Here is a 13,946-nt window from a genome sequence, read left to right on the forward strand (position 1 = left end):
ACAATCATTGATCAGTTTAAAGAGTAACAACAGCAGCAACTTGCAGGCACTGAAAAAAGTATGTTTATATCAACACAATGATTGGTACAAATGGGGATAACAACACACCATTCACAGTCTCTTCATGTTGTTGCACATACTTTAATATCACAGCCCACCTGAACACTCACTGTGTAAAGTGGGTATGATCGTCAGATGCTAAATAGGCCTACTATCCACCCAACACTGTAGCAGCATCACTTGTTTACACTATACAGTACATTCATTTACTGTAGCAGACGCTTTTGTCCAAAGTGACTTACAATAAGTGCATTCAACCTCTGTAGGAACAGGGACCAGATGTCATCAAAAACTATAAGTACATCCCTTCAAAACAAACAACCAAGAGTGTGTTCAGTGCTTCAGGACAAGTGCTACATTTACACTATAAGATAAACAGAGAATTAGAAGATATTTGATTTATTGTATTTGTATATAGGCTCAAACTGTGACATTAATGTAAGAATAAATTAAATTGCTGGTGTAAGCGAACTACAAACAGATGGCTTGAAGCTCCATTATCAGCCTGCTAAGCCAGGAGGCTGCCTGTAGACAAAAGATTAAGATGGTTTGAAACAAGTCTTGAGATGGTGCCGTTAAAGTAAAGTGTTGACAGTGGTTATGTTTAGGTTAAGATTAGGGATTGTTTTTGTTATGTAAGGACAGATCTGGGCTAAGTCTCAAGTCAAGGTTTGACTGTTTATGGTCACAGCATATGAACATTTTAACTTCTTAAGTTGTTTATTTTTACATTCGCCAGCAGCGTGACTCAAGACATTGCAATGTTGTTCCGCTTTGGTTCAGGTTGAAATATCTCAACAACTATTGGATGGATTGTTGCGAAATTTTGCACATTCATCCATGGCCATTTTCTTCTGAAAAACACTTCTTCTTTATAAATTTTCTAAAATCATGGGTCACAGGCGAGGTGTTTTACGTCCAGTCGAGCCAGGGCACCTAGCATTCATTTGGAGTCGTGTTTCTGCCTCCTAATGAATTTACTCCACTGTCATCTGCTGCCAGGCAGGAAGTGTAGAGTGGATTAGTCGGAGCTCGGAAAACAGCCGCCATCTGCAGATGATAACGATGTTAATCAGTGCAGTGATGAAGTGAATTAAAACAGTAAGGATGAGGGCTGGAAAACCAAAACAAGGAGCTGAAAGATTATAAAAGTCTGTGAGGGAACTGCAGTCAGGCAATATTGATTCACAACGAGCAAAACATTTGACATAGAAGTACTTGCGGGATCCATTATTGATATTGAAATATTTATTAGTGCAGTTTTAACTAATCTACCTGAAAGAGGGCTTGATTAGCAAACACAATGACAGACCTGTAGAAGTTATGATTGTATAAAGTTTCAAATATTAGTATTGATTACAATGACTGGGAATAGTTTTAGGGATGTGGACAAGAACGCTGCAGTATCAATAATCGCCACAAGTAGTTTAAAATCAACAAAGATGCACTTGGATGTTTTCCTCTGTATATACAGGGCATGCAACCAGTTTCAGTAAATGGAGGAAGAAAGGTGAGTGACTGGGTCAAATATAGGTAAATGCAGAACTTATAATATTAACTTGTGATGCTATAGACAGAAATGTGTAGTGTGTTGCTTGCTAGGTTGAGGGAGCTGCAGATGGCTGGCTGGCTGGTTTGTTTGACTGAGCCGCATGCTGCTGATGGCTAGGTGACTGCATGCTAGACAGTCTGACGTATCTGTTGCATCAACATGTTGTTTGCTAATGAATGGTGTTAGGCAGTGTGTAGAAGCTTTAGAGCTGTAGAGGACAATTTAGTGATATATATGATATCAGGCGACAAGCTAGTTAGCATGGCATGCTGTTGCCATGCTAGTTACAACAGCTGGGCCGGACAGGCACCTGAGCAGATACGATGAAGATACAAAGCTGGGTCACGCCACCTAGTTTTGTTTGGGTGAGAGAAGGAGTTAAAGGCAGTTTATAGGTATTTTAGGTCAGGGCTGGAGAATGGTGTCACCTGTCATGGGATCCACTAGATTTATGATGGCACAGCCCGATACCCGCTGCAGCACCTAGTGATCAAACATCATTTAACATGTGTACTTCCAAATGAAAACTCAGCCAACACGTTTCACTATGTATTACTAACTGTGTCTGAGTGACATCATTCTAACTTGTTTTTGATTGCAGGATGTATTGTAGGTGTTGCCAGCCTGAGCCTGTCTCTAGTTCTCACTGGCAGTGGCAGTGTGCTTACTGCATAAGCTCTGATCTCTGACACTCTTTATATCGACCTTTCTACTGAGGAAATTAATAAAATGAATGATGGCTGAATTCCATTTAGCTGCTTCAGTTTCAGGGTCCCGGTATCGTGTATGCTGGCACCCTGTCATGGCTTAGTGGGACACTTGAATAGAACAGAGCCACTGTTAATGTTATTAGTAACACCTGTTCTTTCTATTACGTGTCTCCAGGGATCAGAGGGGATGGAGGGCTGTGCTGAAATTCTCTGACCTCTAATAATTGGGTCTTTCATTTTACGCAGGGTCTTATCTCTAAGGGGCTCATTAGTGAACAGTGAATGTTAATTTTGGTAATTTTGGTTCTCATATCATCCCTATTGGGATGTTCATTTTTGTGCAGAATATTTAAACATTTATCACTTTGCCTTGAAGACACAAGAGTATTTTATTCCAATGTCCATTACATTAATAAAAGCTGTGAGTCCCAGGGTTTCATGGGTGCTTTTTTTTCAGCATAAAACTATGTCTGTTGTCTCTCCACTGGGTAGGCCTGTACCAGCCATAATCATTATTTAGTCCAAGAGGTCAACCTGAGGCAATGCTCTATTTGCCATTGCAGCTCAGTATTATGTAAAGCTGTGGTTCAATACCACCATCTTGTGGATGAAAATGTTCAGGTATTGGCTGTCGGAGATTTTAAGTATTACAGACAAACATGAAAATAAATGCACTGAGATGTTTTTGGAACAAATTAGCCAATATTTAGGCTTTTTAGGCTTTTATTTGTAACCTTGTACTTGAGAGCCTGGTATTTTATTCTCTGAACCACTCCCTTCTAATGAATGAAGGTATGTGTTTTTTTCTATTCTTTGAAATTGCTTTTTTCCTTTCCAAGAGCAACAGTGGGTGTTCTTTGTACCATTGTTTTCAGCAATGCAAGGGGCATGGCTCCAGGAAAACCAGTGTCAGTCTGTCTGTGAGTCAGACTGTCCACTTTGGTCCAGACTGAAATGTCTCAATAGCTTTTAGATGAATTGCCATGAAATTTTGTAAAGACATTAATAGTCCCTCGAGAAAGATTTGTATTAACTTTGATCCCGACTTCAACTAAAGGACAAAAATTTTAACTGTGGCTTGGGATAAATAAATAAATAAAAATCTCTCTCTATGGAGAACTTTTCTAAGCCCATTACATGCAGAACTAATGACTTTACCATCAGCCTCAGTTATAATTTATATTTAGTGCAAATTAGCAAATGTTTGTATGCCAACACACTGAGATGGTGAGCATGGTAAACATTATATTTAACGGCAATATGTCAGTATTTAGGGAGGGATTTAACCACATTATTTATGTATGTGGTTATGGAGATGTATTTTGGATGCATGTAGTATTACAGTATATGAAAGAGCTCAGTTCAAAGCGCTCCAGCTGTGCTGCTCTCTGTCAGATCCTGACCTTTGACCTCTGTGGAGGAGGTAAGGAGTAGTCTCTCAAAGGCATCTTAATATCTCAGCATATTAGTTTCTTATCTAGACTTTATCCTGTGACATAAAAATGTGGTTTATTTATAACAGTATTTATAACAGTCACAATGCTGTGTCTTGACTTTCTGTCCTCACAGGTTGCCTTCTTACATTAAATGATGTAAATGTGCTGACTGCAGGGATTCCTGCAGGAATGTCAATCAAAATGCTGCTAATGTGGCTGGTTGGAAGGATTTCAAGACTTTCTTTTATGAGGGCTAATCAAGATCAGGCTTAATGATGATGCCTTTGTGCTGGCTCAGCCAACATATTGGAGAAATTAAATTAATTCACTTTGGCTCCATTAAATAAAAAGCTTTCCAAAAATGTAAGAAAACTTGACTAACTTACTGTTGTACAGATTTATTTTGAAGCAGCATCACATTGCAAACAATGGTTCACCATTTCCATTTAGATGCAACATACCTTCAAAGTCCCACTACAATTTCAGCAGAGCAAAGCGAACATTTCTCTTAAATGCAAAAAAAAAAAAAAAATCTCTACCAAATGCAAAGAAAGCTCATATCGAGAAAAAAAATCCCCATGATGTTAATGTTGTAAAGAGTGGAGGTACAGTATTTACAGAACACAAGATTAAAAAGCAGACTACTGTACAACTCTTCACTACACTTACATTCTCACACAGATAGGCTTAATTTCCCGAGAAAAATAAATACACATCTGATTTCTATTACACAACCTTTTGCATGTCTTAACCCTATTAAAATAATTTTGTAATCATAAAAATCTGAAACAGTATATATACATATATTTGATGCAGGTGTGTTTCTTACAACACACACATGCTGTTTTGCATTCTCTCACACTTGGACCGCTTTCGTTCTGAGCCAAACATTTGGTCTCTCTTAACATGCGTGTTTTTATAATGACAATGCGTTTCTAAAGTGTTTCTCATTTGAACTTGTTTACTGGGTTTCCAATGAGCTCTGGGCATTGCTCTTCGCCTTTTGCAATCCTGTCGCACTTTCGGAACAGGTCGTAGTTGATCTTGTCAGTGAAGACGCTGTCCTTCTTATACTGCGGGTGCTCTGCGACAAATTCCCTCATCCACTTGGCCATGGTCATCAGTTCTCCTGTTTCATATTAGCAAAATTAAGAGAGTTACGCTCAGACGTGAAGCTGCGTGAAGAGAAAATCTGCTTATGGCTTCAGAGAACATTGAGTTTTTTCTTTTACTCCACATTTACCTGAGGCACGTTTCTTGATGAGCTTCAGATAATTCAAAATGGTGCATCTGGTGTCCACATCAACCTCCATGTTTTCCAGATAGCAGTTAAGGATCGGGATAAGCCCTTGAAAAACTCCCTCCTGGTGATTTAAAAAAAGAAGAAAAGAAAAAACACAAGTAATTGTTAGATGGTTTAAAACAAGAGGAATACAATCTATATACAGTCTGTATACAGTCATGCTAACAGCTCTGTGAGACTCTGTACTAAGGTACAGCTGGGATTTCAGCTGAATACTCACAACAACAAGAAGTTCCCAATATCTTTGAATTACATCACAAATGTTTTTACGAAATTTTGTGATATTTCAGTCTGGACCAAAGTGTTGGGCCGAACGAATCACTGACATTGAAACTGAGCCACACCGCTGGCGTGGCTCAGAAGTCAAGTATAAATATAATAATCACCTTTCCGTTGATGATTGTGTCGATGCTCATCAGCGTGTACTCCTCATTAGCACCGTCAGTTTCCAAACCGTTCTGAGCAGAAGGGGTACCATCGAGGACCGGGTTGCAGCCTATTGGTGGACAAAACAAATGTATCTGCTACTCCTATCTGACACATTCACCATGAGCATCAGCCTCAAGTTGCACTTTTTGTTCGACCCACCTTTGAAGATGTCCTTTCGGAAGTAGAACATGCCCTCCTGGACCGCGTTTCTCTTCTGTGCGACCTTCATGTTTTCATCAACCTAATGAGAGACATGTTTTCTGTAAGAACATAACAAGGACCCAAATGTCCAACTTCATCAGGTGAGTTTCTCTTCATATAATCAGTAGAACTGTGTGGCGGTTTTCACCTTCGACAAAGGGATTAGGAAGTCCAGTTTGTAAGACAAGATCACTCTGGTGAGCAGAACGACAAAGACCACGTATGCAGCGTTTTCAAAGTCAGTTAGCTGCACCTGAAGAACACAAGCAAAAATAAATATTAACTCACTGTCAGGTGTTTTTTTTTTTTTTTAGATTACAACTGTATCCTTAAGTAAGTGGTGATGGTGCGGTTGGTAATTACCTCCATGGGGCGGAACTCAACTCTCCAGCCGATGTCAGAGTTCGGAGGTGGAGGTTTAAACCTCATGGTCTGCCAGTTGGTCGACTGGAGGTTCTGCAAGACATCGTGTGTCGAGTGTAAATAAATAGTCAGATATGCTGAAGTCAAGCCTGTATGCTTTGCTTTCTTCTCAGGAAGGTGCTTAAGGAATACTGGAAATGTCACCTCGAAGTGATCAGACTCGTTTTCATCATCCAAGTGTATTTTCTCCTCGAAGACAGAGAGCGGATCTCGGATGAATAGGTGAGCTATGTGTTGGGCCAGGAGCTTGTCAATTCCTATCAACAAAAAGCTAATTATTCATTTCTTTTCTGTACAAGCTTTGTGGATTTTGACTGTCAAGCTGATTATCCTTCATTTATTTAAAATATCTATTGATGAAAGCATGGATAATGTACATTTGTTTTTTGGACAAAGCAGTCTCTCCATTTTCCCAGATGACAGTACCTGCACTGAGCAACTGCTCGTAGATCTCCTTGTCTATCGTCAAATCAATGTCATTGTACTTCTCACCACAGCTGGACAGGTAGCTGTCAATGGAATCATATCTTGACTTGAAGATCCTGTATTTGTTGTTTTTCAAGGGCTGCAAGGGAAAAAGTCATTTTTCACACATTAAACTCAAAATACAAATCAAAAAGCAAAAAGAAAAAAAGCACCATCTAGTTATCACAGTAAAAATGTTTGTCCTTGAGAAAAGAATTTAAGATGAATCAAGTAAAAGTAGACGGCATGGTTCTGGACTATGGGGTAGAACAAGCTCAAGTAATTCAAACAAAAACAGCAGCATTTCCTTAATTGGAAAAAAATAAAATAACAGTATTATCACATGCACGTAAATGTCAAGATGTATTTTTAAATTTTAAATTGAACATTTAGTCAACATCATTTGGTTATCTGTTGTTGAGAGAGAATGCTGGCTCAGATCAAATTACAGACGTTTAGTTCTGTTGAAGATGAATGTTGAAAAACCAGATTCAGCGGCTTTCAGTGACAGAAGAAACATGAATGGTTAAAACTTAACAAAGCACCTTCCAAATAAATTACATGTTCTCATGACTAAAACATATTTTCTGCACACCAGGGGTGTGGTTGACCCAGCTGCACCTGCTCACCTTCAGGCCACGTTCCTCCTGTGTCCTATCATCCACTGAGGCAGAAATAACTCCCCAACGACAATCAATATCTGACACATAGCCTCTGTAGAAGGGTGAGGCTGCACTCAGCGCCATCTTTAAAGAACAAGATTATTCAGTGTAAGTTTGGTTTAATGAAATTATAGGACACTCGGATGTTTTTCATCCACAAACAAAACAAAAAAAAGGTTGAAAGAAGAGTCAGTCAGTGTCTACCTCAACCTTTTTATACATAAAAAAAAAAAACTTCTTAAAAAAAAAAAAAAACTAATCATAATATAGGAAAAGAAGCACATGCTTTTTTTTATCTACTCACCACAATGGGGCAGAAAGTTGCTAGTTGGTCATAGAGGTATCTTGCTTCATCAATGCTGCAAGCCTGGAATGTTACCTGCAACATCACAGTAAGAAAAGAGGCTGAAGTACATTTATAAATCACTTATTGGGATTGTAAAGTTGCAGTCCCAGTTACATCATCTCATCTTCACTAAAAACAAAAAGGACCGTTCAAGGCAACAAAGCCTCTGGGATGCCACATTCAGTACCTGCAGACAGCAGTTGCCCATGCCAAAGCCCATGGCGTCCATATAGATGTGATCAGGCAGAGCCGCCCTCGCTGCTTCACCATCGTCCTCAGGAAACTCCTCCACAAATGGCGATGGAGTGCACTTGTCTTTGTAGACTGAAACATGAAAAGGAGTGTCGTCTAATTTATTCCATTCAGTCCAAAAGACAGATGAAATGGATCAAAAACTTTAACTGCATTTACCACTGCAGTGATCTGCACATTACTGTCTATACGAGAGTCTGCCCACATCTACAACAATCAATTAAGAATATTGATTGGCCAAAAGTATTAAAAATATTACAGCATTATAGAATATTACATTTTTTATGGAAACTATACAATGAATCAGTAACAACAAATTACAATAACTAGTTCATAATACTGTTTATATCTTTCATTTCACTCAAACTTACTCGGCACATTAATCGCAACTTTCTCTCCTCTTCTGTGACGTATGTTTCTGGTAAGGGTGCTGAAAAAGCAAATCCATGCACACACACATACACAAATGCAGATTTCATTAAAAAAAACAAAAAAAAAAAACAAGAATAAACAATCAAAGGAACATGCATCCATGGTATGGCCAAAATCTACTGACTCCTACAGTAAAAATGAGGCAACAACAGTGACTACAAACCAGTATGTGGTTGTATTATAGGTTCCTTAATTAGTTGCTTATTTAAAGACATTTTTGCTGCAATATAATAGTAAACTTTTTAATTCAAAACCATATCAGTGATGCAACCACACATGCACGCTGAGCTGAGGTTACAACCATGAAGACCTACCTGAATCTCGGGTGTCTGTTGATGGCTTCATCTGGGAAAAACAGTGACTTCGACACTCCCTTCTCAACAGGAGTCGGCCGGTGCTCTGGTTTTGTGAAACCTGGGCAACCTAACCTAAACATACAGAACTATTATAAGGCTGCTAGACTATATATATATATATATAGTTTGTTTCTATATTGTTCTTATATCTAACAGTTATTAAAGGGTATTGTAGGCCAAAGTACCTTGGAAATGAGGTGATGGTGCAGAGAGTTTCATTCTGGTTCAGAACGGATGAGGCCTCTCGTCGTCTCTTCCCCATGTTGCCCTCTACAGTGTTGAACTCTGACATCGTCCCACCGTACGGCTGCCCTGGAGTTCCTTCAATCATGTAGCTGCCATACTCTGGTCTCCAGAGCGTGGGGTGACTGCGGAAAATAAAAAGGTGTTGTGGAAACGTTTCACAAAAAAAAAAAAAAAAAGAAAAAAAGGTCAGCAGGAAAGAAGGCCATTAAGAAAAGGCCTCGATCTCAGTGTCACGATGAGCCTTCTGATTAAATAAACTGCATAAACTCTCCCTTTATTGTATGGCAGCCATAATCTTGGCGGGACAAGCGAACTCAACGTATTTGTGCTTCAGAGCGTACTCTGTGGTGTGTGCGACAGAGGGGCAGTAATGAGGAATGCATCGGCTCTACTATTCCCACTGCCATTGGTATTTTCCCTGGGTGAAGTTGGCTCCACAGATTTAGACCGACGTCATGGGCAGCGAGCAAGCATAACACTCATGAGCTTGTACAAACACATTTACACTGCCTGCAGAGAATTCCTCTTTTTTAAAGAAATGTTACCACAGTTTTGACATGCAAATGACATTCCCTCTCCCCTCGTTCTGATCCTTATCACTCACAGCTGCCCTCGGGAAAAAGAGCTTTACATCACCTGTACATTCTGGAAATTTGTATAATTTTTTAACAGGTTCAGCCCTAACCTTTGATGCTGAAAATGAATTGGCACCTATTTTGAAAATTTAAAAATCGTTGTAGTAATTTTTTGAGCAAAAATGCCAAACATTTGGTTTTCAGCTTCTGTAATGTGAGTATACTTCTCTCTGTCATACTCAATAGTGAAACTAATATATTTGACATTTGAAGACATCACCATGGGAAACTGTAACAACAACTTGTCACTATTTTCTGACATTTCTGACAAACGGTTAGTCTATTAATGGATAGAATAATCAGCAGATGCATTGATAATGAAAATAATCGTAGTCGCCTGGATTCAGCCTGGATCTTTTAGACATGATTTCAAAATGTACACACCTGCCTATATATTTCTCCTATACAAAGTTCCTGCCATTCACAATACTCAATCAAAACAATTTCAGGCTACAAACTTAATGAAACTCCAAGGACACATTAAATTATGCCGTGGCAGAAATCAAGAAAAAGCAGGTGTAAAAAAACGCTGTAACTCCACGGGGGCGTAGTGAGAACTATCACTCTAAAATGGAAGAAGATTGAAAAAAGCCAAGTCTTTTTCTTTTTTTTCTTTTATCTATAGAGCTAATCTCAGTATTTAGACGTCATTGGTCAGAAATGAGACCTAAGACCGCAGTAAAAGATCCTCTGCAGAGATGGGAGAGAAACACATTTGCAGACCCCCCCATCCAGTCTGTATAACTGCACTTAATGATTGACAGTGAGAATGAGGAAAGGGCCTCTCTGGTCTTCTAAGACAAAGATATAACATTTTGAACTGAATTCCAACATCTGAGGAAACACGCCGCTTATCACGTTGATACTACAGTACCTACGGTGAGGCCGGTGGCAGTGTTATGATATGGAGAGACTCTTTAGTGGCAGGAACCAACAGTGTTCAGGACTGACCAGAGTCAGCTCTTTGAAAATATGCAAACATCTCAAAGCTGTTTACTGATCTTTATCCTATGACCTGACGGTGCCCGAGGGGATCTGTCTCAGTGAATGTGAAGAGAATGAATGTGAAGGAGCTTTAGCTGCTGCTACTGGTGCTCTGATATTTTTTGATATTTATGATAAATTTGCTTTTATATGTCTGAAAATGCACTTAACTAAGACAAAAAGAACTAAATCTAACATACTACCTTTGCTGGGGAGGAATCAATGACACTAGGAGAGAAATTCAAATGTTACTATTCATAGCTTTTTAAGTAAAGGCTGTTTTTAAACATCTCAGCATCATGTTTAAAAGGGATGACACTTGTTTTTGTAATGTGCTTTGTGCATGGGAGCAAAAGCACACAGGGCGTCAATCATGACATATTATATGAATCACGAATGAATGGTGACTTTGAAAGTCAAATTAACAGTCATTGATAAACAGGCTTACAGGCATTCTGTGTGTTTGACTAGAGGTTGGTGTTGCCTTCCTCTGCTGTACTCTACACCAATAGCTCCTAATGTTGCAACCCCTTAAAGGTAGAGCCATGTCTACTTGTGACCTCTCATCACAGGTTCTGTGATGAGCTGTTCAAACAAAGACTGGTTTTTCCTTCACAGACTCATTTGAGTGTTTTTTTAGTTGCCTGAAGAGAAAAATACATCAAATATTTTTGCAAAAGAAAACAAGTATTAGAGAAAAAAACAGAAATAATGAATATATAATTTTTGTAGATAAGTTTTTTTTTTTTCTTTCTCATGGCTCCTGACCATGTGACTCCTAAGATTCAATTTGGGATCCCAAAAGAGGAACCACTGCCTCACACAACAGCAAATGTATTCCATTTTGTAAAGATTTGTTCATTCTTTCACATCGATACAGCTGTTTAAAGATTTTCTAGCTGATTAGAGGTCTGTTCACGTTGAAGCTGGGTGGAGCTATGCTAATACAGATCTTTGTGTAGGTGTCGTAGTAGGAGTTAGCCACTCAAAACAAGCAGGTCTCTGTAAAAAAAAAAAAAACAGAAGTATTTGGCCAATGTCCATTTTGCCTGTACATTTGGCAACAGCAACCCTTTTCTGGGCAGCTACAGCATGTGTGGAACTACGAATCCTAAGATGCATTTTCAGCAACTGCTCGTCCTCAGCTGTCACTATTCATATTTACATCTTTGTGCCAAAGGGATGTCAGTCAGACAGGTTCCTTGCACTCTGGAGATGAGGCATTACTAGCCATAATAAAATATAAGTAAATTGTGACAGTCTTCCTTTAAAACTGTACGGTACAAAGACATTTACAACTTTTATCTCTAATATATTCAGCTGACTGTTCAGACATGTGCTCTGGAAAGCTTACTTACTTGGGGTTTATCTTTTCACCCTGGTCTTGGAGGGTTTCCAAAACATCTCCACCATTCAAGACAAGTCGAACCTTCTCATCTTTGTCATCCAGTTCCACCAACATGTACTCAACCTAAAAGCAAATAATTGAAAACAAACAGGAAACACTGTCAAACCAATCAAACACGGTTTCATTCAAATTCAATGTAAGCTTGTAACTTCTAAACCAGGTTTTCAGTCGGTGCTAGACTCCAGGACAAAGCAGACGTGTTTCAAGATCAGACTGGGAGGCCATCACATCAATTCCAATTCATCAGTCATGTTTCCTTGACTTTGACTCTGCTCCCCTGTAATCCCCTGTCTGAAAGAGGGATTAATCTATAACAACAGCATTCCACATTGTTCGAAATCAAAACACTTTGTTCAAGCTGTAGCACACTGAAGTTTTACGGACTGGTGGCGGGCAAAAACTAGAAATGCAAACTGGTGTGAGGTTCTGAAAAGCGTAAAGAAAGAGTCACAACAGGCATCAGCTGAGCCTTCATATCCTATGATACAGCTCAACAAAGAGTGTCTTCCTGAATTACTAGTTTTAGCAGACAGTTACTAGGAAAATTGATGCTAAATATGTACATTTATAAGAAGCTGTTGGATAACCATCAGTGATTATGTTTGACAATTCTCAAAAACACACATCTGGTTCTAGACTCTTTATTCTTGTAAAAATATTCATACTTGATATTAAGAATTCAGTCTGACAATGGTTATACAGTGTTATTCAAACAGATCCAGAGTAACCAGTAACACCGGGGTTTGACTGTTATCTTCTCAATCAACTTACATGTAGATATTAGGGACTGTTGTATAATGGACAAATGTCAATGACAGCAATACAATATTGGTTGTAGGTTGCAATATTTATTTGAAATCAAATGTGTTTTTCTTGCAGTGAGGGCAAAAAGAATGAACTAATTCATTCTTTTTGCCTTTTTCTGTATCAATAAAAGACCACTGTTGCATCATGCACAACCAACATGACTGACAGATCACACACATTAACAGCAGCAACAGCAGCAGCAGCAGCAGCAGCAGCACATTTCCACATGTTGGTTCAATATAATGAGAAAAAATAAAACTGCTTCTTACCTCATCGCCCCATTTCAGCACATCTCTCTGACGATCCTTCACCTTGTTGTAGATGTTGAGAAACTGAATGATGCCGTGCTTTCTGATGTGGTCAGCATACTTCTTGGTTTCTTCCCAGTTCAGTGGAGAGCCTTGTGACAGTAAACCCATCGCACAGACAGGCTGGAAGGTGTAAACTGGAGGTTGTTGCTTTTGCTGGCTGCGTACACTGAACCGGCACGCCGAGCGTTAGCTAGCTAGTTTGTCCACCTCGCACGGAGCTAGCATGAAGTCTCGGTCCAAAAAAACGTCAGGGTCTGGATCCTCAGGGTGCTGTCAGAGAGTTCTCGGGCTTGAATTCAGAGTCTCCGGGTTGCTGTTAAGCGGCGTGCCCTGTCGGTAACCTCAGCTGGGCATCGAGAAGAAGCAGGCCCCTGCTCATCACCTGCTAATGACCGGTTAGCACGGTAACACACACCCGTGGGCTGATATAGCAGCAAAAAGTAAAGTAAAAAAACCCTGACGAGTCAATGAGTGCGTGCTAGCCTTGGCTCCGTTAACGACGGCGGACTGAGGCTGTTAATGTGCAGCTCTGCGGTGGGCTGACAGCGAGGTGGACCTGTAGGTAGGTCGTTGTTGCCAAACCAATCTGCTTCACAGCGCTGGGTTGAGTTCAACATATGAACGCCCTCCTGGCTCCACACACGTGATGCCGTCAGGCGGAGCGGAGAGCGCGATATCGTCACCATGACTCAGCAGTATTCGCTGCTTGGCCCCTCCCACTGAGCTGTCAATCAGACCGGGTGGCGATGCTGCGTTCAAGGCTGTGCTGGGTACAGTATACTCAAGGTAAGGGAAAAAATGGGAGGAGCTGATGGAAGTGCGATTGACATTTTCTCCATTATAGACCACTTGAACTATTTCATTTTCTTTCTCCTTTTCACCAATCAATTAATTGACCAATTGTTTCAGTAGACACCTAGTCTTCGTT

The 13,946-nt window shown here is 39.7% G+C and overlaps 1 protein-coding gene across 2 annotated transcripts; it reads right to left on the reverse strand.

The window, feature by feature from the left end:
• Positions 1-4,155: 4,155 nt before the first annotated feature.
• On the reverse strand, positions 4,156-13,615 carry gclc (glutamate-cysteine ligase catalytic subunit). 2 transcript variants are annotated; one of them, XM_022763533.1, is made up of 16 exons: positions 12,977-13,615; positions 11,851-11,963; positions 8,813-8,995; positions 8,586-8,699; positions 8,211-8,269; positions 7,775-7,911; positions 7,546-7,620; positions 7,209-7,325; positions 6,541-6,679; positions 6,259-6,371; positions 6,055-6,147; positions 5,840-5,944; positions 5,650-5,731; positions 5,448-5,557; positions 5,002-5,122; positions 4,156-4,887 (listed from the first exon to the last, which is right to left on the reverse strand). In XM_022763533.1, the coding sequence occupies exons 1-16, from the start codon at positions 13,124-13,126 to the stop codon at positions 4,706-4,708; spliced, it is 1,893 nt and encodes a 630-aa protein (XP_022619254.1). In that variant the 5' UTR covers positions 13,127-13,615; the 3' UTR covers positions 4,156-4,705. The 2 variants fall into 2 exon arrangements, with proteins under 2 accessions (XP_022619254.1, XP_022619265.1); XM_022763544.1 differs by lacking the exon at positions 7,209-7,325.
• Between the last annotated feature and the right edge of the window lie 331 nt (positions 13,616-13,946).

Source organism: Seriola dumerili, unplaced genomic scaffold, assembly GCF_002260705.1.
Source record: "Seriola dumerili isolate Sdu_G_001 unplaced genomic scaffold, Sdu_1.0 BDQW01000024.1, whole genome shotgun sequence".
In the NCBI taxonomy this organism is placed as follows: domain Eukaryota; kingdom Metazoa; phylum Chordata; class Actinopteri; order Carangiformes; family Carangidae; genus Seriola; species Seriola dumerili.

Bases quoted from the DNA above. Each gene is read 5' to 3' on its own strand.
- gclc (XM_022763533.1), bottom strand. From the start codon at position 13,126: ATGGGTTTACTGTCACAAGGCTCTCCACTGAACTGGGAAGAAACCAAG. The intron at 11,964-12,976 runs GTAAGAAGCAGT...ATTTGCTTTTAG, and splicing joins TGCTGAAATGGGGCGATGAG to GTTGAGTACATGTTGGTGGA. The intron at 7,621-7,774 runs GTACTGAATGTG...GTGATGTTGCAG, and splicing joins TGGGCAACTGCTGTCTGCAG to GTAACATTCCAGGCTTGCAG.